A 26,347-nucleotide genomic window follows, 5' to 3' on the forward strand; every position below is an offset into this window, starting at 1 on the left:
GGGATCAGAGAACTCAGAGCAGGGGTTCATCTTAGGGAGAAAATCAGTTAGACTGGTCCTGCAAGTGTTAATATTCAAGGCTCTCATCCATTCTCGTGCTATGCTGCTCTAGGTACATTGTTTTCCCCTGTAGTTCTATTAAGGTAATATAAATAGTTTTTCTGCCCTTTTTTACAAATTTTTACACTTGGTTGTAAAGAGCATTAATCCCTTAATATGAAGGGATTATTCAAAGTATGGAAAGATGGTTAAGGTTAAGTCCTGGAATTGCAGTAGGGCAGGATGAGGCACAGTGACCCCCACATATAAAAACTCATTTGTTCTCTCTTGAGACTAATGACACGAAAATATTTCATAGCCAGCTATGTAGAATTTTTTTTTAATGTGCTAGTGAAACAGAATTATTGTAGATGTATGTTAGAACAGATGAAGGAATTATTACAACAGTATGTGTTTGCTTTTTCCATAGGCCCATATTCTGCTGGATTGTGGGGATGATAACATCTGCAAGCCAAAGCTGGAGGTGTCAGTAGAAAGGTAAATACATGACACAAATACAAGGAAAAGCAATTTCCCTACCTGAATTCTAGAATTCAGTAGCTGGTACTACTTTTATTTAAGGGATGTGTTGAAATAAGTAGGACTCCTCATTGGATGCAATCCAAATTCAGGCTTATATGCTTTAAAGAAAACCTGTTTTCTGCTTTGTAACCTAATGTCTTCAGCATGTGCTGCACCACTTCCACTCCCACCCCAGCCTCCACTATAAGTAGGCCATATTTATTTATTTATTTGCTAAGCTGGGCATGTGTAGTGAGAACCAACCACTGCTGGCTGCCATTGTATCTCTGTTGTGTTGTTTAATTTTAGTTAGACAGTGAAGATGTGATTTTATCCAGCAAAGGGAGGAGTAGGGCTCTCTTCTCACATGTATGAAAAAAAATCTGTTGGTATTGGTAGTATCTTTTATCAAACCTTAAAAAAAGAAACAATTTGTCTGTGGTAATTAATTCATGAGTCTGAGCTTTTTTTATTTTGTGTGGCCTAAAACCTCTCTTACTGTATTACCTCATAATCTGTTTTTTAATGCATTGTAGCATATGCACAGTGTAGATAGGACACTTCACGAGCACTAATTCATGCAAACACCTACCTCAGTAACATTTGACATCAGTGCAGATACCCTGAGGTATGCTTGCAGGTGGTGAAATGAAAACACATTGTTTGCTAAGATAATCTCTTTGTGTCTGAGCCAAAGGTTTTGCAGAGGTCTCGGCTCTATTCTGTGCAGCTGAGCCTTCCCTTGAGTTTTGTTATAAATATGTGCTTGTACCTCTGCAAAGTGGCAATCCAGAACGTGCACAGGGATTTTGCTGCCCATAATGGTTTGTTCCCTGTGGGAAAGGGGTGTTTGTGGTTTTTTGTTTTGTGGTACATTTTACAGACAAGATTCTTACAAAAGAACACGTAATACTTGCTCCATTTGTACTCACTTGATCCATGTAATACTTCATCTATTTGATTATAGACACAGGGTTTTTTAAAAATACCTTAGAGCTCTCCTGACACTCCTGAAGCAAAGGCACTGCCTCCAGATTTCTCCAATATCTTTCTGAAATTTCAGAATGTCTCCTGTTTCTCTAAGACCAGTCACTTCCATGCAGTCTAAAACCCAAATGCAGAACTCGTTTTCACACTGTTTTCTTGCAGTGACCAGAAGCAGATCTACATTGGTGATGACAACCCCCTGACCCTGATTGTCAGTGCCCAGAACCAGGGGGAGGGAGCCTATGAAGCAGAGCTCTTCGTCGTGGTTCCACCCCAGGCAGATTTCATCGGCGTTGTTCGCAACAATGAGGTAAAATTCCAGCTGCTTTTCAGGAGTCATATTTCACCTGCTGCTGTGGAAATCTCTAGTGGCTTCTATCGTTTCAGTCTTGGAGCAAAGCACTGAAAAAGTGATCAGTTTTTTCAAAGCCCCTCTCTTTTATAACCTTGAGAACAGGTCTGTCTTGTATTAGAAACATTTGTCTCCTTGGAGTCTTCCATACTCAGATTTTATTTCATTTTATTACTTGGCTGAGAAATGATATGAAAATTAATGCAGCACATCTAGGACTTCTCTCCAGACTTTCATCCAGGTGCTCAGATGTAAAGAATGGCATTCCTTAGTGTTTCTTTCTGGTTTATTGCAGGCTTTGGCCAGACTGTCATGTGCATTTAAAACAGAGAATCAGACTCGCCTGGTAGTTTGTGACCTGGGCAATCCCATGAAAGCAGGAACTAAGGTAAGGTTTGGTCCAACAGGTGCCTGGCAGTCACCCGGGGGCAAGTCTCATTTTCCTTAATCACAGCAGTGTTTAGGCAGGAAGTTTTCTCCCAGGAATTTAAGATTAAACCTGACATTTAGCTGCCCTCATTTGGTTCGTTCAGAGGTAGTTGGTTTTAACTTTTCAGCTAATTTAAAAGCTGGAAGGAGTGTTCATGAGTTTTGTGATGCAACTCAAAATGAGTCATTCATTAAATAGTGGAATTAATGGACTTTGGTCCCTCATGTTTCTTTTATATTTATCTGATGTGTATCTTTTAGGATATAATCAAGGTCTAGCTCACAACACTTATTTCTCTTAGTTAATCTCTTTTCTGCCTACTTTCATAAGGAAGGACAGAGTTTTGTTTAGTTGAAATCTCTACAATTCCACCAAATGTAGCTGAAATTGGAAGAATTAAAAAAATTGTTAGTGAGACAGATTTTAAGGTGATATGACATAGTAAGTCTTATTTTCTGAGGAAACGAAGTGAAAATCAGTCACAATTATAACAATTTCATGATGCTGTTCTTCTAAGAGCCATCTTGTACAGATAAGTAAATGCTATTTCCAAAATCTTTGGAAGTGTATCAAGCTGAACTGCACAGATATTAAAGCAAATAGGAATTGACTTAGACCAAACCTTGGGAATTAATTTGAATCATTAATGCATTCCCTGCTCTTTAGATTACAATATTTTTTGCAACACCTGGGAAGGCTCAGTTATGTGTAGAAATGGCTGAAGAAAGGGTGGGGAGCAAGATGCAATCCTAATTTTGTATTTTATGGCAGTGATGCCTTGGCTGTAATCTAAAGAGAGGGCAGCACATTTCCAGCCAGGATGAACTGGACAGCTTTAATTTGCCAGTTCTGTGTGTGTGGTCTCTCATCACCAGCAGTCTCAAGCTATTTCACTGTGGTCTAATAGCACTGAAAGCTTTTAGTGTGTGTTTCATTGTGCTTCCAACTGAGCCACAGTGGTTTTTTTCCCCCAGCTCTTGGCTGGCCTGCGTTTCAGCGTGCACCAGCAGTCTGAGATGGACACCTCTGTCAAGTTTGACTTGCAAATCCGGAGGTATGGAAATCTCTGAGGATGAACCTCCCCTGGGAGAGGAGGCACACAGCAAGTAGACTGCAAACCAGTATCACTCTGGCCTAAACCTCTTGTCCTTGCCTTGTAATGGCTTGAAAAATAATCACACTGAGTTAGGTTTCCTTAAATACAGGAAGAAATTAAGAATATTTGTATGTGCATATCACCGTGCTCTGCTGACACTTGTGGTCCCACAGAATGACTTTGGGTTTACAGCCCTCTTTTAAAACTGGTGGTTGAACTCTGAATTCCTTCTGATGTAAACCCAGAATTTAATGTGTTTAGAGGAGGAGTGTCTTCCAGGGCAGGCAGTGTATGGGCAGTCCAAGCAGAAGAAACCTGCAGCGAACCATCACATCTGGGGAGTCTGTCACCTTCCTTGGGCTAACTGGGCTTTCATCTGAAAACCTGATACATAAATCTGAATTTGTAACTTCTGCAGATGATATTTGAAGTTGGAGATGTGATCATTAGGAGTACCTTTAGCCAATGCAGTTTTATGTTGTTTTTAATGGACAGTACAAATACAGCTGTTTTGTTTTTTCCCCATGGTGAACCAAAACCACCTTTTTTTTCCATTTAGGGGCTTTATTTTTTTTAACGTAGTGAGTAAATTAATCTCATCCACATATGCATTTGTCATCTATGGGAGTTAGGAAAGTTTAAAGCTGCCATTCTATATTAATGATAGAGTTTTTGCCATACCACCCAAAGGCCTTGGCACATGAAATATCTCTTTGGTCTCCCATTGCTCTCTGTTGAGTTTTCCCTTCTCCATCAGCTGGTAAGGTGTGCCAGTGGCACAGGACTGTTCTTTGCAGGAAGGGATCTACTCTGGAGTGTCTGTCACCTTCCTTAGGCTAGCAGCAGTCACATGCTGCTGTCACAGGGTTGGAAAGAGTCAGGGAGGGGGCTCAAGCCATGCTTGTCTCCTGATGGAAGAGAAGGGAGGTTCCTCTAGAGTTTCAGGCCCTTTATGGAAGGAAATTCCTTCAGTGACTCGTGGGTGCAGGAAAGGTGAGCAGAGGTGCCATGGAACAGAGTAATCACAGTTCACAGTGACAGGCATCACCAGGGATTATCTGGGACAGCTTTTAGGGATCACACTGCTTGTCTTAAACTCACAAAGCTAGATCTCCAGTGCTGGCTGAGTTCCTAGCAGAGCAGGTCTAGTCTCTAAAAGAGTGAGGTATTTACAGGTCAGGAGGCAAGCACTGCTGCAGGTGTTTGCTGATTGCAGCAGCAGTGAGGAATGATCAGAAGATTCAGGATTCTTTGCAAAGGACAGTGTTTGGTTAGGGGGACAGGATAATCAGATGTGTCAAAGGAGATCAAGATTCGTCTCCCAGCACCACTTAGAGGGGGGAGTGTCCCCTGTTTTTTCTGAGTCAGCATTAACCCTGTGTCCTTCACCAACCTCTCCCTGCTGGGGCTCCCCCAAACTGTGCAGAGGGGGGGCTCCATGCATTTAGGTGAGGACTTGCTGGAACCCAGTCCTTAGTTTTTAGCCACTGGGCTTTCCTGCAGGGGCTCAGGAGTCACCCTATGCTACATACAATTTCTTTGAAGTGTGGAGGGTTTTTTAATTAAATGCTTTGCTTATTTCATTTAAGAATTTACCTCTTTTTTCCCTGCAGTTCCAACCTGTATGACAACCTGAGCCCAGTAGCATATTATCAGGCTGACCTTGCTATTTCAGCAGCTGTTGAAATTAGAGGGTAAGCAATACTATTTTAATAAACACTTTTAAGGAGCATTGCACATTTGCTTCTTTATATTCACCGAACTTCCTTTCAGGTCTGCATAAGTTTTCCAGGAAGCTTTAGGGAATTTTTAATCATAAAGACAAATATAAAGTAGTGTTTTCTCTAACCAGGCTTTGGACCTTGGGATGTTAAATAATTCTAAATAACTACAAAATTTATTCCAAAAAGGAATTTTGTGCCTCCATCACTGGAAATATTTTTTAGAAGAAGAAAAAGTCACCCCTCTTGTTTGTGGTTTTACATTTCTGCAGGTCACTTTTCTCCTCCACAAACCGACTGGGGTTTTATCTGAAAACCCCTGAAACCAAAGCTGAAGATTCTATGGAATTTAAGTTTGTAATATCCTCACCTTCAGTCTTAAGCATAGTATTAATGTTGTAGTGACTTGGTTAGTTCATCACCTCTACGTCCCACCTCAAAGTCCTCTTGCTTAACCAGTTACCTTGGATTCCTGAGTCACAATTTTTAAAATGTTCCACTACATTCATTATTGTGACAAATTTGTTCAGTATCTGAGAGGTGGGGATGGCACACTGGAAAAGCATGACTGGTATCTTCACTGCTTTCAGGGCTGAATTACTCTTAGGACTGTACTGCTAAGGGTCTACCAACATTTCTCATCATCACAGTATTTCACACTGGTTTTGTTTGGATGACATGTGTGTCCTTTTTCCTCTTTTTAACTTAGAGAACAGAACTGAACATTTAATACTCAAACCACTTGTGTTCTTTCAGGTTTTACATAGAGGATGAAGTGGAGATTGCATTTTAAGCATGTTGATTTTTTCCTTTAGATATCCTAGAGAATCACCTTTATTTTTCCATGCTTGCTAACAACAACTCCTTTTTTCTGCTGTTTAGTGTGTCGTCCCCTGACCACATATTCCTTCCCATTGCCAACTGGCAGCCAAAGGAGAACCCTGAAACAGAAGATGATATTGGGCCTCTAGTTCAGCACATCTATGAGGTGTGGAATTACTGCTGGTTTCTGTGACATGGTTCTGTGATAAATGAAAATAAATCTTTTGGTGTGGCTTTTCTCTGGAGCAAATTATGATTTTTTTTTTTCTTTTGTCTTGTATGTAAGGAGAGATTTTATCTTTTAATGCTGGGCCAATAGGCATATCCAAGAGGGTTGGAATGCCTGAAAATGGTGTAACAGGGCTTGATTACCTACATAACTACACATATTTTATTTTCTTGCCTTTTGAAATCTAGATAAATCTTTTGAAGTAATGTGAGCTCAGGAAATGGCTCATGGCTGTAAATTATTGTAATCTGTTATGAATCACTACTCTGAAGTCTTTTGCTGTGAAAAAATGTTAAGTATTCAAAATTTCCTTTAAAGAATTATCAGAGATTTAATCTAGATTTTGTAATTAAGGAAAACTTACCCAGACAGCTGTGTGAATATTAATAGTTAAAAGTTTTACCACTTTTAGGTAAAGTTTTGATGCTGTTTCCATAAGTGGTTGGGGGTGGGGGTAGTGGCAGTATCACATTTGTGGCTCAAATATAAAGTAACAACTATGTGCTCATTAACAGAGAGAGTAGCATTATTCATTTACAACTGTAAATTTTATTTTCATAATCAGCTGAGAAACAATGGTCCAAGTGCATTCAGCAAGGTGATGATGACTCTGCAGTGGCCTTACAAATACAAAAACAACACGCTGTTGTACATTGTGCAGTATGAAATTGATGGTCCCATGAACTGCACTTCTGACATGGAAATCAACCCACTGAAAATTAAGGTAAGCAGGATTTTCCCTTTGAGTGGAATGAAGTTTGCTTGGTTCTTTTGTAAGTTCTCAAAATAGCCATATCCCTGAGAATATGACAAACTGAGACAGTTTTTCATCTGTGGCTGACAAATAAGTCTACACTTTTCCACACTACCTGTCAATGTATGTAGCAGGTGAAATAAAAGGTGAGCAGCAGCTCAAAATTGTCAACTCAAAGATCAATTTGTCTTGTGTCTTTCTATTATGGGGTTTTCTTCTTTTTTTTTTAACTTCAAGGCTGTTCTATATGAGTTCCAAGTCCAAAGCAATAGAATTATAATGAATGTGGTCATGAAATAAAACCAGATGCTTCTGGACTCTTTATGTAAATTTTCTGGGAAGGAGATGGTATTTTTTTTTTTTTTATGTTACATTAGCTGTTTATCCAATTGGATAAATTCATCCCATTTGGATGAATTTATCTATTCATCCAAAGGTCACAAAGGACAATAGGGGTTAGCTATCACTACTAGCAAAACACAGGATTTACAGAGGAGAAGAAACTCCTTTTGTGACTCAGGAATCCGGGCTGGACTCGGCAAAGAAACACCAGATAGAACCTAGCAAGTTTAACTGAGTGTAAGGAGATTTGATTTCTAGGATAGTTTAGAACAAGCAATAAAAGTCAGTGTGTTAGTTCAGGAAAATGTCTGTAGGTTAGTTGAAGAGCGAAAAAAAGGACTGAGGGAAGATATTCAGTGTACAGAACAACAAAGAATGCTTGTGTATCTTTGATAATCAAAAAGAAACTTCCGTGAATATATAAATACAAAGTTCCTGTGTTTCTGCTCTACGATTTGCAGTCTTTTATTTTCAGCCAGGATCTGAAGCATAGCTAGGATAGAAAGAAACATGCATTTAGGTATTTTCTTGGCCTTCAGCTTGAAGCCTGCAATATACTGAGCCATTGTTTGTGTTCCCTTGGTGTGTGCTAGATTTCTGCTTCCAAGGATGACGAGAGGAATGAAACCCTTGGCAGGGAGGAGCGCCGTGGGCACCGCCTCAGCCGGAGGGACGCGGCGGCCGCGGAGGGGGACGTGCACACGCTGGTGAGCGCTCAGCGCTGGGGTGCTGGCCACACACCTGCACTCCTGGGCTGCTGGGAGTCCTTAGAAACAAATACAAGGAAGAATTTCCCTCCCTAAACAGGATTGGAAAAAAAATCTCTAATAGGAAATTAACATATTACCATATCAGTGTCTTGGCAACTGCAAGGTGTAAGTAATTATCCAATACTGGAGGTTATTTAATGTATTTTAACAGTTTATGGTGCCTTGCCAATGTAGATGTAGGGGTAAAGTAGTGCCATTAAGGATTTTTCAAGTATTTTCATACTTGAAATATTCTTCCTATTTTTATACACAGGGCTGTGGAACTGCTGACTGTTTAAAGATTGTCTGTCAAGTTGGCCACCTGGAGCGGGGAAAGAGTGCAATATTGTATTTAAAATCACGCCTTTGGACCCAAACTTTCATGAATGTGAGTGACTGGGAATATTCTGTCGCTGTTTCTGAAACATTAAAAGTGATTTTTGTACCCACATGCAATACTGATTTTGTTTTTCTTACACAGAAAGAAAATCAGAATCATTCCTACTCTCTCAAATCATCTGCTTCCTTCAGTGTTATAGAGTTCCCTTATAAGAACCTTTCCTTTGAAGATATTCACAATTCTACAGTTGTAAGTCTTTTGCATCCAGCTTGAGGTGCCATATACAATCACTTCAAAAATAGTGTAAAGACAGTTACTGTTGAGTAACATTGTTATGACTAGGTATAATTTTAATTTTATCAGCTGTTTGTTTCATGTATTTATTCCAGTTGAGCACATACAGTTGAGGGTAAAACAGACTGGAGCTGACAATATTTGTGGCTTGAAAGACTTAATTGAAAATGAAAAAAATGATGGTGAATAGTCCTCATGTTCCTGTTAATACCTTTGTAGTTAGAGAAATATTTTACCTGAAACTTGTTTTCAACTGTAGTAGCACTTGCAGCTGGAATAATGAGCTTTCATTATATGATATGAGGCACTGTATATGAACTTTATATGTGAGGGTGGAACAAAAAGACCTTCTGTCTCTCAGGGGGTTTCAAAGGGCAGGGAGACAGGGTGCAAACAGAAAGGAAGATAAAGGCCATTTGTTTGGGCTGGCAAATTGAAAGCTTTTGGTAAGCATTATAGGATTAAGAGATCTTAAGGAAAAGGTGGAAAATTATTGTGATTAAGTAATTTTTGAATATGGTTTCTAATGCCTGTTATTAGCTGGGGCTTTTTTCTCTCACACCTTGTGGACTTGATTTTTTGTTTCAAAGTATACTGCCTTTTAAGAAAAAAACAAAATTGAAAAATCCCTTAATTATTTTTCTGTAATTCCAAAATATTTCCAGATTCTTACAGTTTTCCTGAAATCATCAAGAATTACAGAAGATAGGTTGCCATGTTACCACTGATTGCAAAAAAGCAAACCCAGGCAAAACAATCCCCAACCCCCTACTATAATTTAACTTTAAATCCTATTAAATTTGGGTCAGTGAAGTCTTTATGTCACCAAGAATCTATGGCTTTTCATTCATTCTGGAGAGAAAAAGTAATTTTTACTGGATTAAGATTATAATCGTGATAGGATAAAGGTGTACAAGACTTAAAATGCATGGATGAACTCAGCATGTCACTGTGGTGCTAAATGTGATTTACTGTCTTTTTCTGTCAGGTTGCTACAAATATTACCTGGGGCATTCAGCCACAGCCCATGCCTGTGCCAGTGTGGGTTATCATTCTGGCTGTCCTAGCAGGGTTACTGCTCCTGGCTGTTCTAGTGTTTGTCATGTACAGGGTGAGTTCTGTGTCTGGGAGGTTTTGTATCATTTGTTTTTCCCTACTAGTGATGTATTATTTCATATAGTAATAGCACTTTGCAGAAAGGCCTTGCTCCCAATATCATCTGAATCTATTAAGTTTTTGGAATAACTGTAAAAGCTTTTCAGCTTTGTCAGGAAGAAGCTGAATAAAAGAGCATATCTGTGATGGTGCTGAACTCAGTTTAATTTTTTAATATATTAAAAAAATTTACTGTGGACATTACCACATTTACTCAGGACATAACCCAGTCCAACATCCCTGCCAAGACAGGGTCACCTGCAGCAGGTGACACAGGGACACATCCAGGTGGGTTTGGAATGTGCCCAGAGAGACAGGCTCCATGCCCTGCTCCAGGGACCTCACTGCAAGAGGTCAAAAATGAGGGAAGAGAGTGAAAAGACAGCTTAATCAGTTAAGACCTGATCATGTAGGAAAGGGAAAGGATGTGTGTATGTTCTGCAAGTCACCATGCAATTTCTTCATTGTTCTCTGACTGACAGATGGGCTTTTTCAAACGTGTGAGGCCACCTCAGGAAGAACAAGAAAGAGAGCAGCTGCAGCCGCATGAGAACGGGGAGGGAACATCAGAAGCTTAAGCAGAGTTTTATCTGTAAGACATTCTGAAGTGCACACTTGCCTACATCTTGGTTACAAATATTGGCTTCCCCCTTCATGAGCAAACACTCACCACTGCAGAGCTGCTGGTCTCAGAGGGCATCAGCACTGTGTGCAAATCAAGGGCAAAACACTTGAACCTCCCTCCTGCATTAATGCTGTTCCTGCCTGCCACAGACACGTCTGCACTGACTGCCTGGGACAAACTCCAGTGACAGCAGTGCTTGCTGGGACACAGGACACATCATCTTTTCTGGGTCATGCACTGACTCTCCATGAATTGCTACAGAGATTCTGCATTTGCCCTTGGAGCCAACAACCTCCAGAGCTGCTGGCTGGATTCCGTGGTTGGTTTTGGTTGGTTTTGGTTGGAGTACACTACATTTCATTGCCTAGCTCTTGAAAGTCAGTTGCACCAAAAAAAAAAAAAAAAAAAAAGATGAATGTAGCTTGTTTTACAGTACTGAAGAATGTTCTTTACCCATTAGCTCTGATGATGGTTGTTTTTCTCCTGCTCTAGAAATAGGAGAATAGTGGAAACGTTCACAGCTGATACCTGTTCTGCACACCAGTCCTCTCTCTTGTGGTTTCCCTCTAGACCTTACAAATACTGTAAATACTGTTCTCCAGGTCCTGGGTCTCTTACTGTAGGGATTGAGCCTGCAAGCACCAAGTGAGGGATAGCAATCGGGCTGATGTACTTTCTGTGGAACTTGGGGAAAAGATTCAGGGCAAGATCCCGAGACTCTGCTGTGTATTTCCACAGGGCAGGATCCAGGTGTTCCTCAGAGTTCTTGGCTCCATGGATGCATTCATGCCCTGCCAGGGACAAGGCGCTGGGCTGTGACTGCCAACAGACATGCCTGAGAACACCCTTGATGTCCGCTAGTCAAACCTGTGCAGGGTTTGAGGTGAAGGCTGTAAATTACTTGGATTGTATTTTGGTTTCTAGCCGAGCACTGGAGGGACTCTGTGTGACACAGGTTACCTGGTGCACTGTAGGGAAGCTGTTAATCCTCACTTTCCCTGCTTGACCAGGCCCAGGTGCAGGATGGAGTGACACAGGGGCTGTTCACACCAGGCTCTCTGCCAGCCACATCCATGGATCTGTATTACACCTGCACTTTAGCCTCACTCACACCTCCCTCCCCTCCCGCCCTCAGAGAACAGTGAGTCAAATGAAGCAGGGAAGAGCTGGCAGTGCTCAAGGGTTCAAAAAGTAAAGGCTGATTTGGTTTGTTTCATCTCACTCATTCGCTGTTTCATTGGATTCATTCATTGTTTCAGTCCCTGCATGTTTCATTGCACAAGACATTTCACTATGTTCAATGCATTTCATTACCAGAAAATACACTATTTTGATTCATTGCTGGTTTTTTAACATACCAAAAGGTCAGTGGTTTAAAGCCATGGGTTTGCATCACTCTCAGCTTATTTCCCTCACCACTGGTGTAGTCACGGGAAGCCTCTTACACTGATTGACACCAGAACATTGTCCATGCATTTCAGTACAGAAGGAACTGCAGAGCAGGAGGTTGTTCAGCTTGCAGCCACAGATTGCCCAGATCCTGCAGTGGATGTACCTGAACCATTACTAAGGTGCCTTCTCTGAGATGTGTTTATTCTCTTTTCCAAAAAGAGAATAGATTACACTGTAAACTCTCTGTGTGCAGCCAGGTACACAAAGGAAGACTTCTACTGTTCTTACACCAGTGAGATTTCTATGTAGACAAGCTCTTGAAAGGGCAAAAACTCTGGTTTGGTTTTGTACCTTGGGGTTTTTGTTATAGCTGCATTTCCCCCATAAGTACAGCAGTGCCCACTAAACCCAGAATTTTCTGAAATGAACAGTTTGTTTCAACTCTTATTTCTGCATCCTTTCAGAGGTTTAAAATCCACCAATGGCTTTTGTTGTTAAGTCCATTCTTACTTGCTGATCCATGATGGCATCTGAATCCTTAAAGGAGAGCACTGAGTCTGGGGGGGCCAGTATGTTCACCAGATATAGGCTTGCATATTTATCCATTTACAGGGGTTGGGTTTAGACAGTTTGTTTAGATAAAATTAGTTTACATGGAAGGGTGTAGGGCATGCTTCTGCTTTCACTGAGCTTTCAAGGTCGTCAGTGTGGCCAATGTCTTATTTTTGTCTTTATTTTTAGTATTGTTACTAGTAATGTAGTAGAGAATTAGGAGTCAGGCTTTGATCTGGCCTCAAAATGTGACTTTGGTAGAGCAGCATTTTCAGTTTCTGACATGGGCTTGTGGTTCTCATGCTTTGTCAGCTGATTATCTGCGTGCAAGGAGCTTGGTTTTACTCAGTCTTAATCTCAGTAGGGTAAGAGGTTTAAGAGACTGCCAGACAGATTATAGCTCTAATTCCTACATGTGTGCTTTCATTACACGTACGCTCCATGGTGACTTGAAATTTATTAGACTACTTGCATGTGTAGGCTTCATTAGGAGGTGAAAAAATGTATTTAAAAAAAGCATGGTCAAGATCCCTCCTGCCCACATGGATGGGATACCGTAGCATTGCTAATGTCAGTGGTAATTTCATCCTAATTTTACTGGAAACCCTTTTTGCTGATTTTCAGGATAAGAAGGTACATTTTATTGGTACAACTTCTGTAGCTATAGAGAGTATCTTCCATTTTTGAAGTTACATAAAGTAAGACTTATTTAAGTGATTTTTATTTCTTGCCTTCTGCTGAAGGATGAAAACAAATAGTTCTTCTTCCATGTCCATTAATTTTGTTAGGTTAAAAAGACCACAGTAGCATATGTAAATGGAGTATTCAGGTTACTTCGTGAGCATAGGTGTAACACCTCAAATTCAATTTAAAGTAGCATTTGTGTTTCAGGGAGATTCCAAACTGGAAATTTTCCTGAATGGGGGTGCAGGAAACTTTTGATAGTGTGTTCTAGATTCAGCAATAAGATTCCAGATTATGTATGTACTTGTGTCAATATAAATTTTATACTGACTTACAGGCATTGATGTATTCTTACAGCAAGTACTGTAGAATGATGTTAAAGCTTTTAAAGAAACTTTAGAAAAGGTATTTTAGAATGAAATTAATGCCTTTGAGTCAAAATTGGTATGCACATGGTGCATACTGGCAGCATTTAAAAAACACAAGTACAGTAACAGAGAATTAGCCTTATTTTGAGAGCTATGTTTCAGGAGCAGATTTTTTACGAATATAAAATCAACAGCTATGTAATTATTTAGACAATAAAAACATTTTAAAAGAGCTAAATCTTTTATAATGAAATATGAAATTATATAAGTACTCCAGTTTCAATTAATGCAGCATCTCATGATCAATATGGAAAAGTGATTTATGTTACAGAATGCATATTATCTATTACTATTTTTGACAATATTTAGAAAATGTAAAGCAAGGAACCTAATTTATAGGTTTACATTTCTTTCAAGAAGGTATGAAATTGTGGAAATAGCTTTTGCTTAAGCATGACTGTAAAGTCAAATATGGGCTATATTTATCAGCATAATTTGAAATCTTTGAGTAAGTTTGCTGGCATTGTTTGCCAAGTTATCAAGGGTTTTTCTGTTTAAAATCTTGATCTACACATTGATCTCCAATTCACATAATGCTTGTGGAAACTTTAGGAAGTTTACTATGTGTGCTCTTTCTTTATAAAACATTTATTCCAAGCAAAGGTATTAATTATTTAGTTGTTTCTAAACTTGAGCCCACACTTAAATAATCTTCAAGGGTATTTTGAAAATATTTCAGCTATAATCAGCATGCTCTTGGTGATTTGAAGGAATCATGCTGCACTTAGATTTTTTGCAGCATTTGGGTTTGTTGCTGGTGACCCTGACCGAGCCCTGCAGTATTTTTTCCTGCAGCCTCCCAAGCAGTCTCAGAGCAGCATTACACTGGTGAAAAGCAGTTTTGGTCTTTGGCCCAGACTAACGTGACCCTTCGCATGCGATTCTTTGTGTCCAGTGCTGCTGGCTGTTAACGAGCTGGGGAAAAAAAAGGATTTTATTACAGAAAAGCAGGAATCCAAAAAGGGCAATGGCAGGGCCCAGAGGAGATGGTTTGGTGTGCTCCTGAGGCGTGCAGAGCTGTCAGTGCTGTGTTGGCAGTGGCCCTGTCACGGCCAGATGCCGCAGCTGGGATCGTGGGTACCGCTGAGCTCTGCGACTCCTGGGGGACCTGAACTCCTTGGCACTGAGTCTTCAGCCTCCAACCCCCACGTGTAATATGCCGTGCTCTGACCTGGTTCACTGCCAGCCCTCTGCCCACTTCTGCTGGCCTGAGAAGGGCTGTGGTGTTTCTTTTTTAGTGAGGACATTGCAGAGCCAGCGTGCTCCCCGGAGGTGATGGATTAATGCTGTTGGAAGTCTTTGATCACCCACATTGGGTGAAGCTTGGTGAGTGTTCTGAAGTGTGTCCACTGCTAACTCGTGAGTTCTTCCGAGCTGGTACCACCTTCTTTAAGGCCATTGTGGAAAATTTCAGTAGAGGCTATAGAATAATGGGGGTGAGTCTGTAGTACTACTGCTGTTTCATGTGATTGTGGTCTTTTGGTCTGTTTTTTCCCAATGTTTAGAATTTTAACATAGCACAGGAAATCTAACCTTTCATGCAATGACTTTCTCCAGATATGCTGCATTAAAGATGAATAACTTGACCCTTGGCTTTTGCAAAGTAATGGAAGATTTCATGTAGCATTTGCATCTTAAAAAATCCTTTTACAGGTTTTGTTTTTCTAGTCCATGAAGGAAACCTGTATTTGCTATGATACAAATATGCTGAAAATGTAACATTTTATTCCTTCATAATGAATTTTTTTTGCCTTTCTATTGTGCTTGCTTGTGCATTAAATCAGTAGAGCATTATTTGCACAAGCAGAAAATTAACACACTAACGAGAGTGCTGCATTTTATGTTTCTTTGTCATGCAGTAAATACTTGCAGCATAAATGGGAATATTTTCAGTTACTATGAACTCGTTTCAAAGGTCTTCGGTACATTTAAGGAGAGCAATATACATTTGAAGTCACCTTATTTTGTATTAAATTATAAATTGTGCAAAGAAGTGGGTATTGTGGCATGGTAATTTTGTACTGATATGAAATGTATAGCTATTAAAGCTATGGTTTGCTTTTTAACTCATCCTTTTCATCCTAATGCAAATTTGAGTGTTTTTATTAGGTTGTATTTTTCTATGAATATATAAAATTTCAAAATACTATGATTGGATAAACCAAAAAAATGTAATTATTGATTTGATTCTGATATTTAGAATTTTGGAATAAAATACCTCTTAATCAACAGAAATTCTGTTGTAGGTTTGGTTTTGGTTTTTTTTCTTAGGTGCATTTTTTTAAAATGCATTTAATTCACCAGAAATATTTCATAGTATATGTTTGTACTCCACAATCATCCGCAAAATTCAAAAATCTTACATTTACACAACTTGTATGTTTGAACCTCAAGTGGCACCTTGAGTCAAAAAAATCTTGTAATCACAAGTAAGAAAAATGATCTAGTCACAGACTATATTCTATCACCATAAAACTGATTTCCAGCAGAAATTTCTGCATACCAGAAATAAATATTTTACACTTTGTAGGTGCCAAATTGCTGTAGAAAATGGTGACACCTTGTCCTCAGGTTAGGAAAATTCTCAAGGAGCTGGAGTTTTTTCCTTGTTGTATTATTGGTCTCACTTTATCTCAGTGTTGCATTTTTTCTGATTACCAGTCATACTCACCTGTGTGACTGGGGTGACAGCAATATTTTGTGTCACAATAAAGGCATACATGAGTGTGTTTTATTGATAAAGCAAACAGGGAGAAGTAAATGTGCTTGTGAACACTTCAGAAAACTCCAAAGTAGTGAATTCCCTGGCTTGCAAGTAGAGAATTTGTTAACCTAAAGAGATGAGTAATAAAGGAGACAGAAAAGATGAAAATCTGATATTTGTGGTTTAATTAGCCACTTCCACTGATGTCACAGTAGCTGTACCTGGTGGAAGAAACACAACAGCAGCCGTCCAAACATGGCTTTTAACACATCCTGCAGCCAACACGGGCCTGGTTCCTGTTAAATAAGACACCTGCAGTTGGATAGCAGCACAGGGACCACTGCATCTGCCTAGCAGCTCCAAATTAGTATATTACTATTGAGAAATTAGGGACAACGGCTGTCTCATTACAGGAACAAGGCAACAGAGTGGCGTTTCAAATTCCCACCTTTCAGGGTAGCCACCTCAGCCCAGTGGCTCTGTGAGTCTGTGGGTCACTGACCCTGCCGGAGCGGGGGCGATGCTGCGGCTACCCCGGCAACACGTGCGGGGGGCGATGCCAGCCGAGCGGGGACATCCCGGGCACCGGGGGGAGGCGGTGACATCCCGGGCACCTGGGGGAGGCGATGACATCCCGGGCACCGGGGGGAGGCGGTGACATCCCGGGCACCTGGGGGAGGCGGTGACATCCCGGGCACCGGGGGGAGGCGGTGACATCCCGGGCACCGGGGGGAGGCGACATCCCGGGCACCTGGGGGAGGCGATGACATCCCGGGCACCTGGGGGAGGTGGCGACATCCCGGGCACCGGGGGGAGGCGGTGACATCCCGGGCACCGGGGGGAAGCGGTGACATCCCGGGCACCGGGGGGAGGCGGCGACATCCCGGGCACCGGGGGGAGGCGGTGACATGCCGGGCACCGGGCGGAGGCGGTGACATCCCGGGCACCTGGGGGAGGCGGCGACATCCCGGGCACCTGGGGAGGCGGTGACATCCCGGGCACCTGGGGAGGCGGTGACATCCCGGGCACCGGGGGGAGGCGGTGACATCCCGGGCACCGGGGGGAGGCGGTGACATGCCGGGCACCGGGCGGAGGCGGTGACATCCCGGGCACCGGGGGGAGGTGGTGACATCCCGGGCACCGGGCGGAGGCGGCGACATCCCGGGCACCGGGGGGAGGCGGTGACATCCCGGGCACCGGGGGGAGGTGGCGACATCCCGGGCACCGGGGGGAGGTGGCCCCGCTCCGCTCCGCTCCGCCCAGCCCCGGCACGTCCGTGGGCGGGCGGGCAGCGCCGCCGCAGAGCCGCCGCCGGGGCCGCGGGTGCGGAGCGCTGCGCCGGCCGCCCTCTCGCAATATGCCTCCGCTGCCCCCGGGCTGCTCGCCATGCCGGGCACCTGCGGGCGCCTCTCCGCGCTGCTCCCGGGGCTGGCGGCCGCGCTGCTGCCCGTGCTGCTGATGCTGATGATGGGGCGGCCGCCCCCCGCCGGCGCCGCCGCCGCCACCCGCCCGCAGCAGCAGCAGCAGCGAGCGGCGCTGCCCGGGGGCGCCCCCGCCGCGGCATCAGGTACCGAACTCTCCTCTGAACCCGGTACCGACCCCGTTCCCTGCGTCCGGTACCGAGCCCTCCCCTGCGTCACGTACCGACCCCATCCCTGCATCCACCTTCCTCCCCTGCGGGATGGCTGCTCCCCCGCCGCGGGCTCCGCTCGCCCGGGGAACCCGAAACGCGCGGCTGCGGCGGGGCTGGAGCGCGGTCCGTGGGAGTGCAGCCGCTCCGGGGCGGGCACTGACCCGCACCTCCGGCCACCCAAGCCTGGCCTTGGCTAGCGGGGCTCCAGGGATTCCTGCTGGCTGGCAGGAATCGCCACAGGGAGATAGCCGAACGTCCGTGGAATAGAAATATATATCTTTATCATATAGACGGGTGTTTATTTCCGTGTATATTTCTGTGTCGCTTTAAAAATAAACCAGCTGATACGTGTGCGAGCATCTTGAGCCTGTCAAATGAGTGATGGGGCTGCTGAGCTCGTTAGTTTTTGCAGCCCCTCTGCAGATGCTTACCCAAGACCACAAAAATAATGTGCATGTTTCAGCTTCAGGCCTTAGTTTTGCAATCAAATATTTGAGGGCACCTCTTTGCAGAACCAGAGCGAATGATGAGGTGTCTGTTCTGTCATCTGGTTAGAAAAATATGTGCATAGTCTGAAGTTTAGTGGCTCAGATGAGGATAAACACAGTATTCTTGCCATACTGCCTTTCACCAAAGAATTTCAAGATGGTTTCAAGCATGAATTAAGACCTTTTAACACCAAGACTCCATTTCAGCGTATCACTGGAGCATATGTTTCATTTTTAGCATATAGCATGCATGCTTCTCTTTCCACTTGACTTCAGGAAGGTATAAAATGTGCTTAGATTTAGGCAGATGGTTAATATTTTCCTGAATTGAAGCCAATTTGCCAAGCTGCTGAAGTATATTTGTTAATTGGGAAATACTGCAATTTAATATCTTTGCTTGTATTTGCTTGCAACTTCTTCAAGATGTAGGACAGGTAACTAGATTTGACAAAAAATTATCAGAGTCTTAAATTTTTCTTTATGCACTCTTAAAATGCCTTGATTTGCTCTTCAGGTCTTTTTGTGTGGGTTTGGTTTTGGTTTTATTATTATTTTCCAAACATTAAAACTGTAGCATTTTGAAGAAGGGCATTTGATGAATATCTTGTCCTTGTTTTTTTTCATTTCCACTGATGATTTTTCATTAGTTTGATTCTTATCATACTTTTAGTAGAATATACCATTAATCACCAGCAAACACCACCTAAAAGGCATTGGCAGCATTTCTGGCTTGGGCAGTGAACGTTTTGCTCATTAAAAATTGAGTGCCAAATAAAAAAGGAAGGGCAGTTTTTCTAATTCAATGGTCCTCTTCGGTTTCAAGTATTGATTTCTTTTCAAGAAGCTCTGTTACCTTATCTCCTTCAGCCCTGGCCAAGGTCTTTGTTGGTATCTAACATTTTGATGCCTGTTCTGTTGGTTTGCTGTTGTTGTTGCAGGGCCATGTGCCCAACTCTTGCTGCTTTCTTTTATTTTCTTATTTGGCATCACAGTTTCTGAGGTATGAGAGTCCAGAAAGTGTCTTCTGGTCCACAGCGTTCATGATCCCTCCCAATTTATGAATATTAAAAGTTATCATTTGAGTCGGTTGTCAGCATTTATTTATGTCAGGCTTAAATATAGTTAAAGGTTTATTTCACTTGTTGGCTGGATTTCTAAATGATCTTGATTAATTTTTTTTTCTTTTATAAAAGCTGAAAAAAGCCCACGGTAGACTTTGAAAAAGATGAGCTAATTACTGCTCTGAAACTTTTATTGCTCTGAAGAAGCTACTAAGCGCCTTTGGGTTTTTTGTGTGGCATTTCAGTAAAGCATGTGAGCAATTTTTGCTTTATTGACATTTTGGACGTTTTTAGAAGGAGAGCGGGACTCCAGACATATCTATAATGGATACTAATGTCTTTTCGTGTTAAATAATCATCGGATGGTTCACAGCTGCCAGGTAGGAGGGATAAATGTCTGCATTTCCAGCAGAGCCATCCCTCAGGGCAAGGGGCCGCTCCTGAAGCTGCAGGGGCTGGAGGCAGGCTCTGCCTTCTGCCAGCCAGGAGGAGCCTGCCCGAATTGGGGTTTCTGCAGGGTGATGATGACCCCAGAGCGAGCAGCCTGCCCGAATTGGGGTTTGTGCTGGGTGATGATGACCCCAGAGCGAGGAGCAGCCTGAATTTGGGTTTGTGCAGGGTGATGATGACCCCAGAGCGAGGAGCAGCCTGAATTTGGGTTTGTGCAGGGTGATGATGACCCCAGAGCGAGGAGCAGCCTGCCCGAATTTGGGTTTGTGCCGGGTGATGATGACCCCAGAGCGAGGAGCAGCCTGCCCGAATTTGGGTTTGTGCAGGGTGATGATGACCCCAGAGCGAGGAGCAACCTGCCTGAATTTGGGTTTGTGCAGGGTGATGATGACCCCAGAGCGAGGAGCAGCCCGAATTTGGGTTTGTGCAGGGTGATGTGACCCCAGAGCGAGGAGCAGCCCGAATTTGGGTTTGTGCAGGGTGATGATGACCCCAGAGCGAGGAGGAGCCTGCCCGAATTTGGGTTTGTGCAGGGTGATGATGACCCCAGAGCGAGGAGCAGCCTGCCCGAATTTGGGTTTGTGCAGGGTGATGATGACCCCAGAGCGAGGAGCAACCTGCCCGAATTTGGGTTTGTGCCGGGTGATGATGACCCCAGAGCGAGGAGCAGCCCGAATTTGGGTTTGTGCTGGGTGATGTGACCCCAGAGCGAGGAGCAGCCTGCCCGAATTTGGGTTTGTGCTGGGTGATGATGACCCCAGAGCGAGGAGCAGCCTGCCCGAATTTGGGTTTGTGCAGGGTGATGTGACCGCAGAGTGAGGAGGAGCCTGCCCGAATTTGGGGTTTGTGCAGGGTGATGTGACCGCAGAGCTGCCCAGCACAGGAGGTTTATCCCGCCTGGCCGGCAGGGCACAGGGCAGGGCTGGAGCTCACAGCCTGCTGCCGTTTGACGTGTGTTCCCCTATCGATGGCCCTGTTCTGTCGAAGCTCATTACAGCGTTTTACAGATCAATTCCCTCCCGGATTATGCCGCTGGGATTGCTGTGCTGTCTGAGGAGGGATGCTGAAGTCAGCGCAGCTGTGTGCAGTGTCTGGGGGGCACACTCTGTGCTGACAGGGAGGTGCAGCCGGGAGAAGGTAGTGGCACAGCAGGAGTGAGAAGGGTTTTTTGTTCATCTCTTTCTTTCCCCCTAAAAACAGCAGCAAACTTGCCACTGCCAAGAGCACTAAGTAAATTCTTTAACAAGGCAGAGAACACATACAAGAGGAACCCAGTTCATGGAGTTATTCTGACTTGTCTCATCTCACAGATGCAGGCATGCTTCCAAATTAAAGAAGAAAATAAAAAATTTGGAGAGTGAGAAAGACAGGCCTCTCTGGTTAGGGTTGTGATTGCTGGAGTGGAGAACCTGCCTTGGTTCTTCCTTATTCATAGTGATGTTTTGCATTTTCCTTGTGGCAGTTTGGAAATCTGGGCTCTGGTGTGCAGGAGCAATTGAAGAGAAGCTGCTGGGAGCTTCAGATATTCATCATTGAGGTCAGGAGGCTTGAGGACAGAATTCAGTGAATTGGAGTCCTGGCTCTGATCCAGGCCAATCTGGTTTTGTTTTCCATGTTCCCTTTTCTTTATCTTTATTGAGGTGCATTCTTCACAGGAGCTGAGAGTTACTTTCTTTAATGTTCATGAGGCCTGGGCTATCCTGATGTGGGGCATTATTATTCTCTTTCTAATGCAGATATTGCTCTATAAATAGAGCAGAGACCACTAATTGAATAAAAGTGATAGTTATCTGTACCAGCTCTGGGGCAGGTCTGACATGTACTGAATGAACAGCTGCAGAAAAAGCAGCTGTGTCAGTGGCAACTGTCACTTTCCACAGGGTGACATACAGCATCTTTTTTACCATGTTGAGACATTAAATTGGACTTGAACAATGTTTTAAAATAGTTTTTGTTTTTTTCAAGTGTGGGTAGTCCCTGCACCTTTTGCAATCCCAGCATGAACAAGAAAAACCTTGCCCTGTCTTTTGTTATAGACCATGCCCAATCTGCCTCTTGGTCCAGAATTCAGGGAAAAAGGAGTTTATTTTGGTTTGGTGTGTTTTGTGGGGTTTGTTTTGTTTTGGTTTGGTTTGTTTTTTAAGCAGATGGCTTTGCATGCAGTGGGGAGATTAGCTTGGTTCAGTAGGGTGAAATTCAAAAGCTGTAGCAGCTAACAGTGGTGCTGAGCAAAGGAGAGAGGGGATTTGGAGTTATTGTGTGTATTTATTTGTTAATACACAAACCCCTGTTTGTTGAGACAGATGAGATAAATATGTGATTGTTGACAAACCCAGAAGAAAATCAGAGATTATTTTTCTACCTGCTGGGGACAAATGCACTGCCTGGACGCTGCCTGTGGAATTTGGTTCCGAGCCCATGTCTCAGCACTGTCTGCCTGCATGTGGTGATCAGTGCCTGCCTAATGTGAAGCTGTGCTGTAGACAAGTCATTTCTGGCTCAGTTTTCTAAACTCTTTTGTATGTTCTCTTATTCTTCCTGACCATTTCAGTAGGAGGAAACTTTTTCATGCTTCCTTTTTATTTAAGACACCAAAACATTTATCCAAAACAACATGTTTGTGTGATTTACTGCCTTTTTTTTCTTGGTGTTCCATGTTTCTTGCAGTAGAATATTTTTCCTAATGACTTGTATATTGGTGTGTAGCTGATACTAATACGTAGGTATTTAGTGGAGCATTTGGTTCTGATTGTTGCATTTGTCTGGGTTTGAATTTCAGCAATAACACATAATAATGCACTTAACCCCATGGTGTAGTGTGACTGTCTTCTTTGTCACTTGATGGAATAATCGCTATGGTTTGCTGTCCCCAAAGTCACTGGATTGGGGATTAGTAGGGCAGCAATAAATCCAGTTTTGGTTTAGAGCTTTTGTTGCAGTCAGATACCACGAGAAAATGAGTGAGGAATTAAAAGCTGTGTGGGAGATTCTTTAGCATTCTAGTAAGGAAGGAAATTCAGTCGTTTGCATGGCTCAGCAGTTATGTGGGATACAGTTCCTGCTCAAGAAGCCAGGGCTGTCTGAGTAGAGGCTTCTGATCAGAGCTGGCTTTATTTGTTTTATACAAGCAGCAACACAACCCTCTTATCCTGTAGATACTGGAATATAACTGGTGTCAGGGAAAAGGCTTATTTTCAAGTTAGAAGAGTTACATGCACACCCCAGCCAAATGGTTTAGTGGTTTAAGCTAACTCCACTTATAGAAATCAGCTCAGAAAATGGCCTTTGATCTGCTGTTCATTTTTCTCAGGATTCTCCGCCTCTGGTATTTCCAATGATGGCTTCTCAGCCAGGTGAGACAGAATGCAAGACTTGGACTTGTCCTGATTTGTTGGAGATGATGTTCTTAAGTGTCTGAGCTTTCTGTGCTGTTCTAGGACTTAGTAATAAAACTAAATATCAGGGAGGGCATTAGGACACTGAGAGGGGATAAAGCATCTGCAGCTGGAAATGGGAATGAATAAGGAAAAAGAAATATTCATACGTGCACGTGCTCCAGGATGTAGGTCACTCAGTTGCTAACACAAGAAAAAGAGGAGTTTGGGGTTTTTCATGGTAAAACACACATGAAAAAAATATGTACTATGAGTTTTTGGATTTTTTTTTTGAGGAAGAGGATCTGCATAAACACAGGGGTACTGAGGAGCTCTGAAGAGTGAGACATCTCTCCTGAGCTTGCTTTCACTGAAGCCTGTAATACATAATACAGCATCATGCTCTATACTTCAGAAAGCTTGACTTAGGAAACCTGCCTTGATAGTAGCTTTCATTGTAAAGAACTGAGAGAGACAATGTCTTTTAGCATTCTTGGAATCAGGGCCCATGGATACATGGTCAGAAGTGGCAGGAAACAAGGGATTAATGATGGCAGGAAGGTACCTATTGCAAGGTGGTAGTTTTTGCAGCTCTTGTTTGTTTTGCTAAAGTTTGCTTCTTGTCAATCTGTTGGCAGAAAGCACACCATCAAAGGGCAATTGCTATGTAAAAACATTCACAGAATTACTGTCAGGCTGAGGAAAAGGCAGCCTGAGAATTTGCAACGCTGCTGCTATCTGGGTCACTGGGGATGTGTAGCAAGCTTTCTCTCTGAACTTGCTCAGTAGCTGAAGTCTTTGAAGACACAGGCAAAGATCTGAGAGGAAAGTTTATTCAAAATAAACTCAATTCTTGGCGTGTCAAACTTAGCAAAACAGCACAGATTACTTTGTTGTCTTGAAAGTTGCATATTTTTACATCACTGTATCTATCTGTAATGAGTGGGGACTTGAGGCCCAATGTGACAGAGCAAATGTGTCCTCTTTATTACTCCTGCTACTGTGTTTCATTCCTAATTCATAGGTTTTACATCTGGGGTGCTGTAGGAGCACCCAGGTTCTGTGTTCAACCATTTCCCTTGAGCCATCAGAGTTATTTTATTCTCAAATAACTCTCCTGTCTTCAGCAGGTTGAAGCCACCAGGTCTGGTTCCTCCTGCTTAATCCTGGCTTGCCAGGGGCGTTGAAACCATCAGGTCTAGTTCCTCCTGCCTAGTCCTGGCTTTGCCAGGGGTGTTCCAGCACAGCTCCTGAACTGCCACCTTCCACACATGGCTGCAAGAAGTTGCATTCAGCAGGCTGCAAAGCAGCTGTTGCATTTCCTGTCTTGCTTCTCTGGCACTGGTTGTAGAAAACATGAGGAATCTGTCATGGCTGTTTGCCTCTTAATTAGTTGTCAGCTTCCTTCTCCCCATCTTGTGGGGGTTTTTTGGGTGTTCTTTCTTCAGCACAGTAGAGAAAACCTGTCCCTCGACAAGTTTGTCTGCCGGATTCTTCAGTGTTCCATGGGACAGATTGTCCCAGAAATACTTAAGTGGATTTTTTCCCCCCCAGTCCAGCTGGCACAATCTCAGAGGTGCTGAATGCTGAATGAATCTTGAGGATTTGGGGCGAGGTGGGGGGGAAAGAACTCGCCTGCGGCCCCGTTCTTAGCCTCAATGTCAACAAAACCATTTCTGTCCTCCTGGAAAGGTTTCCATGGTGCTAAGTCGTTTTCCCATTCCTCCCTGCATGACTTGGGGCACCTGCTGGGAAGGGAGAACTTGTTTTTGTGCAGGAGACAGCACAGCTGGGGCCTTCAGCTGGCTGCTGGAGCGCTTGATGTGGGCACGGAGTGTCGGCAGGCAGCAAGGATTCCCAGCAGCAGTGCCTGAGTCACGAGTGCATCCAGCACTGCCTCTCAGCCCGTGGCATCCTTGGCCCAGAGCAGTGGAGTTCTTCTGCTGCAGTCCTGGTGCCATTGTTTTGCTCTAGCCCGTGACCTGATGTGACAGAACTTTCTCTTTTTCTAAACCTTTTTAAGCTCTGAGCAATAATATTTATTTTAAATGAGTAGGAATCTGCAATCATTTTTCTAATACCTGGTACTCTGTATTCTTTTTGTGTTTTTTCATCATTCACTTTATGAAATTCAACTTTAATGAAAATTTCTATATGAAAGAGACTATAGCTTGTTGGGTGCTCTTGCTTTGTTGCTGCAGTATGGATTTCCTAACTCTTGCAATAAAAAATTCCTATTCCCTGTGTACAGTGCTACCCTTAGGGAAAGCTGTCCTACAAACTTTAAATTCTATTTTCTCCATATATGCCTTTATACACTGGCCTTCTTCCAAATGATTAGAGGATCTTTCCCTGCAGGTGAGAGACAGACATTGCAGCAGCATTACAAATATCTTTCTTGAAGGAGTAGTATGAGATTGTACAGCTTTAGGGGAAGGAAAGTATTCTCAGACAAGGGTAGTGAGCAGGTTGTTATTGAAAAATATCTCTGAATGCAACAGTAGCTGTCCTTTGCAATTAGTGAGTAATGTGCACTGATGTTTGAATTTCTGGTTTGTGGGCTGTATTATGCCACAGAATCTGTGGATGCGTGTCTGTCTTAGGGTCCCACAGCATTAAATGTCGTGTTTGAACAGGTGCTGCTTTGTTTTCCTGTAATTTTTTTTTTTTTTTCCTCCTTCTGTCATATTGAGGGTATGTTTAAAATTGCACAGGATTTTTTTCTGCCAATTCCACTCACAAGCCACCACTAGGAATTCCACAGGACAAATGCTGTACCTGACCCATTAGGATTAAAAAAAAAAAAAAAAAGATGATTCATGTTGCAAGGGTACTGGAATATTCTTTCTGTCCAAGTATATTGACTGTTAGAGGGTAGGTTTGACCACTCATTCAAAGTTCTCTACAAAAAATGGTCACATTTTGTTAAGGTGCTGCTGCTGGCTGATTTATTTTTGCTGTGTAAATGCTGAAGGTTTAATTGTAAAGTGAACTCTGCCAATCAACTCTGGAATGCCAGGATTGACAGACAGCGCCCGGGAGAGGGGGAAGTGATTGACCCCTGGGAAAGGACAGGGTACCCGAGACAAACTCTGAAATCACACTGCCACAGTAAAGTTCATCA

The 26,347-nt window shown here is 43.0% G+C and overlaps 2 protein-coding genes across 2 annotated transcripts in view; both read left to right on the plus strand.

The window, feature by feature from the left end:
* The window catches only part of ITGAV (integrin subunit alpha V), a 44,345-nt gene extending 28,597 nt beyond the window's left edge, over positions 1–15,748 (plus strand). Inside the window, exons 19-30 of the mRNA XM_059868282.1 lie at positions 470–537; positions 1,711–1,858; positions 2,196–2,288; positions 3,305–3,384; positions 5,040–5,120; positions 6,030–6,135; positions 6,764–6,922; positions 7,888–8,001; positions 8,318–8,431; positions 8,525–8,632; positions 9,666–9,788; positions 10,315–15,748. Of these exons, the coding sequence (XP_059724265.1) occupies positions 470–537; positions 1,711–1,858; positions 2,196–2,288; positions 3,305–3,384; positions 5,040–5,120; positions 6,030–6,135; positions 6,764–6,922; positions 7,888–8,001; positions 8,318–8,431; positions 8,525–8,632; positions 9,666–9,788; positions 10,315–10,410 (1,290 nt within the window). The 3' untranslated portion in view covers positions 10,411–15,748. The remainder of the gene's footprint in view (positions 1–469; positions 538–1,710; positions 1,859–2,195; positions 2,289–3,304; positions 3,385–5,039; positions 5,121–6,029; positions 6,136–6,763; positions 6,923–7,887; positions 8,002–8,317; positions 8,432–8,524; positions 8,633–9,665; positions 9,789–10,314) is intronic.
* A 1,784-nt stretch (positions 15,749–17,532) lies between these two features.
* The window catches only part of FAM171B (family with sequence similarity 171 member B), a 37,915-nt gene continuing 29,100 nt past the window's right edge, over positions 17,533–26,347 (plus strand). Inside the window, exon 1 of the mRNA XM_059868241.1 lies at positions 17,533–17,784. Within this exon, the coding sequence (XP_059724224.1) occupies positions 17,604–17,784 (181 nt within the window). The 5' untranslated portion in view covers positions 17,533–17,603. The remainder of the gene's footprint in view (positions 17,785–26,347) is intronic.

Source organism: Haemorhous mexicanus, chromosome 26 (genome assembly GCF_027477595.1).
Source record: "Haemorhous mexicanus isolate bHaeMex1 chromosome 26, bHaeMex1.pri, whole genome shotgun sequence".
NCBI lineage: Eukaryota > Metazoa > Chordata > Aves > Passeriformes > Fringillidae > Haemorhous > Haemorhous mexicanus.